The sequence below is a fragment of the Lathyrus oleraceus genome, chromosome 7 (genome assembly GCF_024323335.1).
Source record: "Lathyrus oleraceus cultivar Zhongwan6 chromosome 7, CAAS_Psat_ZW6_1.0, whole genome shotgun sequence".
In the NCBI taxonomy this organism is placed as follows: domain Eukaryota; kingdom Viridiplantae; phylum Streptophyta; class Magnoliopsida; order Fabales; family Fabaceae; genus Lathyrus; species Lathyrus oleraceus.
The window spans coordinates 246,484,339-246,488,802 of record NC_066585.1 but is presented as its reverse complement, the minus strand read 5'-3'; the positions used below and the strand labels follow the sequence as shown (position 1 = coordinate 246,488,802).

At 38.1% G+C, this 4,464-nt stretch overlaps 1 protein-coding gene across 1 annotated transcript; it reads left to right on the top strand.

The window, feature by feature from the left end:
* The first annotated feature begins 216 nt into the window (after window positions 1–216).
* Window positions 217–1,068, top strand: LOC127103233 (ATP-dependent RNA helicase uap56-like). The gene has a single exon (XM_051040499.1). It carries the CDS (start codon window positions 217–219, stop codon window positions 1,066–1,068), a length of 852 nt encoding a protein of 283 aa, XP_050896456.1.
* The last annotated feature ends 3,396 nt before the right edge of the window (window positions 1,069–4,464 follow it).

The following is a 4,464-nucleotide window of genomic DNA, read 5'->3' as shown; positions in this document are numbered from 1 at the left end:
CACCGACAACAACTTGTAGCAGAAAACTCATAGCAGTCCAAAAAAAAGGGATTACAATCATTTCTAAATTCCATCTGCATTCTTTAACACAATACAAATAAGAGCTCCCTCTTTTAACAAACTCAGACCCCTTGGGTCAAGGATGAGCTAGTTTGTATGCGCAACTTCACTTCCGATCAAAGATCAAATGCCGTTGGTATTTCACAGTCTCTGGCTATGGCATATGTTATGGATCAGAAAGCAATGTTACTTCAGCAATCAACATGGCAAAATAATGTCAGGATGAATAATTTGGTTGAGCAAATCCATGGTCCACTTTCAAGCATTCAATCCTTGAGTAAAATCCTGTCTACACAAACAAAGAAAAGTCAGATTTCACATGACATTGTTGAGGATATCTTGGTGCTAGGTGATCGCTCGAGGGATGTTCTCCATCAACTTCAGGATGCTGTATATGTGACGAAGACTAATATTATGCGCCACAATGAAGAAGCAATCAAGGAAATGAATCACATGCTTGCTGAATCAGAAAAAACTCAATTGTTAGATAGTTCTCTAGTGGACAAGCTGCTTGTGGAATGCAACTTTCCATATATATGCATTCATTCTGGAATGTCCCAGGAAGAAAGGTTGAAGCGTTATAAAGGTTTTAAGGAGGGACATACCAGGATTCTTGTAGCAACCGATTTGGTTGGCAGAGGAATTGACATTGAACGCGTGAATATTGTGACAAACTATGACATGCCTGACTCTGCAGACACATACTTACACAGAGTTGGCCGAGCTGGAAGGTTTGGCACCAAAGGCCTTGCAATTACATTTGTTTCATGTTCATCCGATGTTGACGTTCTCAATAATGTTCAGTCCCGGTTTGAGGTGGATATAAAACAGCTTCCTGAGCAGATTGATACATCTACATACATGCCACCACTTTCATCCGGAAATCCACCTCAAGCTGTTGTTGCTGTTGCGGCAACCAGTTCACCTAATGAAACCGTCGGCTCAATTACACAAACTGACCAAGGAAAATCTTCATGTTCAGACCAATACCCCGAAATTTCACTGTAGTAAAAAAAGGTACAGGTAAAATTAGTCAAGGCAGTAAAATCCAAGAAAATACCCAAAATAGAGTTAAGACAAAAAAATTGGAGAAAACTTGATTTCAGAATACCTTTTCGAATCTAGCATAAACAGGGCAATCCGAGTCTGAACATCAAAAAAAGTATTTCGTAGGGACACCTCTTTTGAACCCAAGATACCAATTCGAAACCCTAATCAGCAGAGCATAAATAGGAAAAGAGTGAATCAGTAAGGGCACGAAAAAATTTGAGAAAAAAAGGGAACGGCGAAAAAGATACCACATAAACCCTAATCCCAAAATCGAAGCAAGAAACCAATATTTGAAGATTCAAGGACTACCTGAGCTCGCCGTCACCGTCGAAGGTGAGCCGTCCTGTCCAATTTTCTTTATCCTTTCGCGTTTTGATTGGGGGATGATGACTGAAGGATGAGCGATTTTGAGATCTAGAGAGGTTTGGAGTTCGTGAGATTGTAAGAGACGAGTTTGTGAGAGGAGTTCGTGAGGATGTTGAGAGTTGAGGGAGATTGAGAGCGAGTACGGCAAGGGAGCGATTCGCTGAGAGCAATTGAATGGGTTTTTGTTGAGAGTGTGAGAGAGAAGTGAGGTTCAGGGCAATCTGTTACTATTTTTTTTTTTTCTTCTTTCTTTTAATTTACTTTAAATAGAATAAACCATTAAAAACGTTTAAAATTCCTAGGTCTTAGTTAATAATTGTTTTCATGTTTTCAACTTATACCCCATTGAAAAACCCAACAGCCAAGCGGCTGGGTTTAATTATGGTAGTCCAACAGATTTCTTTTTTATTAGTTTTTTATTTTAATTCTAATTTTTAATCTATCTTGGTTTATTTATCCAAACTAGCATTAAAATAATAACTAGTCATGAGTGGTCTGGTGGAGAGGGGTGATCTTTATGGTCTTTAGTGTAGTGGGTTCGATACCCGTATTGAGCATTTTATTTTCTTTTAGCATTTTATTTTATGTTTATGTTTTTATTATACTCATGGTTGATCTGCTTTCTTTTAATTTCATCATTCATTCAAAACCATTTTAACTATAAAAATCATACTTTTCTCGATTCAATATCGAGCCCATTTTCACACCCTTGTAAGTCGATTGCTTTTTTTAAGCATCGCCGTCAACCTCACATAGCTTACTCTTGGGCTTTCTTACAATGAGCCGGTTCTCTTGCACTTACACTCATGCATTGCATTATTTGTTGTTTGGGCCCGATTTAATTATTTCATGATTTTTTAATCCCCATTTGATAAGATGTACCCCACTCCCCCGATGTGTAATAATTTTGTACTGTTTTATTTCTTTATTTTTACTTGACTGTTTAGTTAGCTACTAACACAAGAATAAAATCAACAATTTCAAAAGATACAAAAATGTGACTCGATCCAACGTCGAGTATTTTCACAATAAACAAACCAATTCATTTCTCCCTCCCGTTCTATTCCATTTCTTTCAAACTTTCACCCAACGCTTGATTCAACGTCAAGCCAGTTTTCTTAATAAAAAACTCAAAAATATTAATTTATAGTTAAGACCTTTTCAATAAGATGGAAGTGGAACGAGGTGTATACCGCGCACTCCTGAGACTAAGATTCGAGATGTATATCTCGCCAATCCTAGCTCTCGCCATCATCCAAATTCATCCACTTTGTTTTCCCTCAAACACTCATTCAAATTTCTCTTAAACGTCCATCAATACTTGATCTAGGGTCAAGTCATTTTCACAACAAAAACCAAAATACCTAATTCTTACTTAACACTTTTCCAATAAAGGTGGAAATGGAACATGGTGTATACCATGCACTCCTGAGGTTAAGATTCGAGACGTATGCCTCGCCAATCTTAACTCTCGCCATCGTCTAAAATTGTCAATGTGGTTTCGTCAAACCCTTTCTCAATCAAATCTAAGATACCTAAATCTTATTTAACACTTTTTCAATAAAGGTGGAAATGGAACATGGTGTATACCATGCACTCCTGAGGTTAAGATTCGAGACGTATGCCTCGCCAATCTTAACTCTCACCATCGCCTAAAATTATCGATGCGGTTTCTTCAAACCCTTTATCAATCAAATTCAAAAATACTTAATTCTTATTTTAACCTCTTTCAATAAAGATGGAAATGGAACATGGTGTATACCGTGCACTCCTGAGGCTAGGATTCGAGATGTATATCTCACTCATCCAAGTCCTCGCCATCACTCAAAATACATCCAACCGATCAAACTCTTTTCTCGCCGCCGTGCGACTAATCGAAAACCCTTTCATAAATGAAAGATATATTGTCTTAAGTGATACAAAACAATGTTTCGGCCATGATTGTTGAGTCGAGATAAGTGACGCTTTTACGAATGTAGATTTATAAATCCGTTCGATGTGTGGTATGCGTCCACTCCTCATCTGTTTTGGGTAAAACAATGTTTTCGTCGATTAATACAGTATAGCTTTCGCTAAAATCGACCAACAAACAAACATTTTTCTACCCAGAACTACGTAAGCCTTGATTTCTCTATTGAGATACGTAGGAGCAGGATTTGTAAATCTTGTCAGGCCCACTAATAAAAAAAACTTAGGTTTAGTCCTTCATCAAAAATTCAAAAACATTCTCCTCTCTTCTATTCTTTCTTTCCCACCTAATAACTTGAAAAGCCTAACATTTCAAACTAACATTAACGCACACAACTGACCTAATGGTTCCCGTTGAGTACAACGGACGTGAGGGGTGCTAATACCTTCCCCTCGTGTAATCGACTCCCGAATCCTGATTTGGTTGCGACGACCATATCTTATCCTTTCTTTGTCTTGGGTTTTATCGATATTTCCCCTTTCCTTCTTAGGAATAAATAAAGTTCGGTGGCGACTCTGTTCAGTCCATCATTGCGAGCGTGCGATCGCGCTTCGCTTTGTAGTCGTATCCCCATTTTTTCGAGGTGCGACAGTATTCTATGCTTGAAAGGACATGTTACGCATTGGCTTGGGTTGCTAAGCGTCTGTGCCAGTATATGTTGATTCATACTACTTGGTTGATTTTCAAAATGGATCCAATTAAGTACATTTTTTAGAAGCTTGCTTTAACTAGGAGGATTGCCCGTTGGCAGATGTGGTTATCTGAGTATGATATTGAATACCAATCTTAGAAAGCTGTTAAAGGTATTGTCTTGGCTGACCATTTGGCTCACCAACCGATTGAAGATTATCAGTCAGTGCAATATGATTTTCCTGATGAAAAGATTTTGTACTTGAAGATGAAAGATTATGATGAACCATTGTTTGAAGAAGGACCAGAACATGGTTTCCGTTGGGGCATGGTATTTGATGGAGCTGTTAATTCGTATGGTAATGGCATTGGGGAAGTGATTATTACTC

Excerpts from the sequence above, each read along its gene's own strand:
- LOC127103233 (XM_051040499.1), top strand. The coding sequence starts at position 217 with ATGGCATATGTTATGGATCAGAAAGCAATGTTACTTCAGCAATCAACA.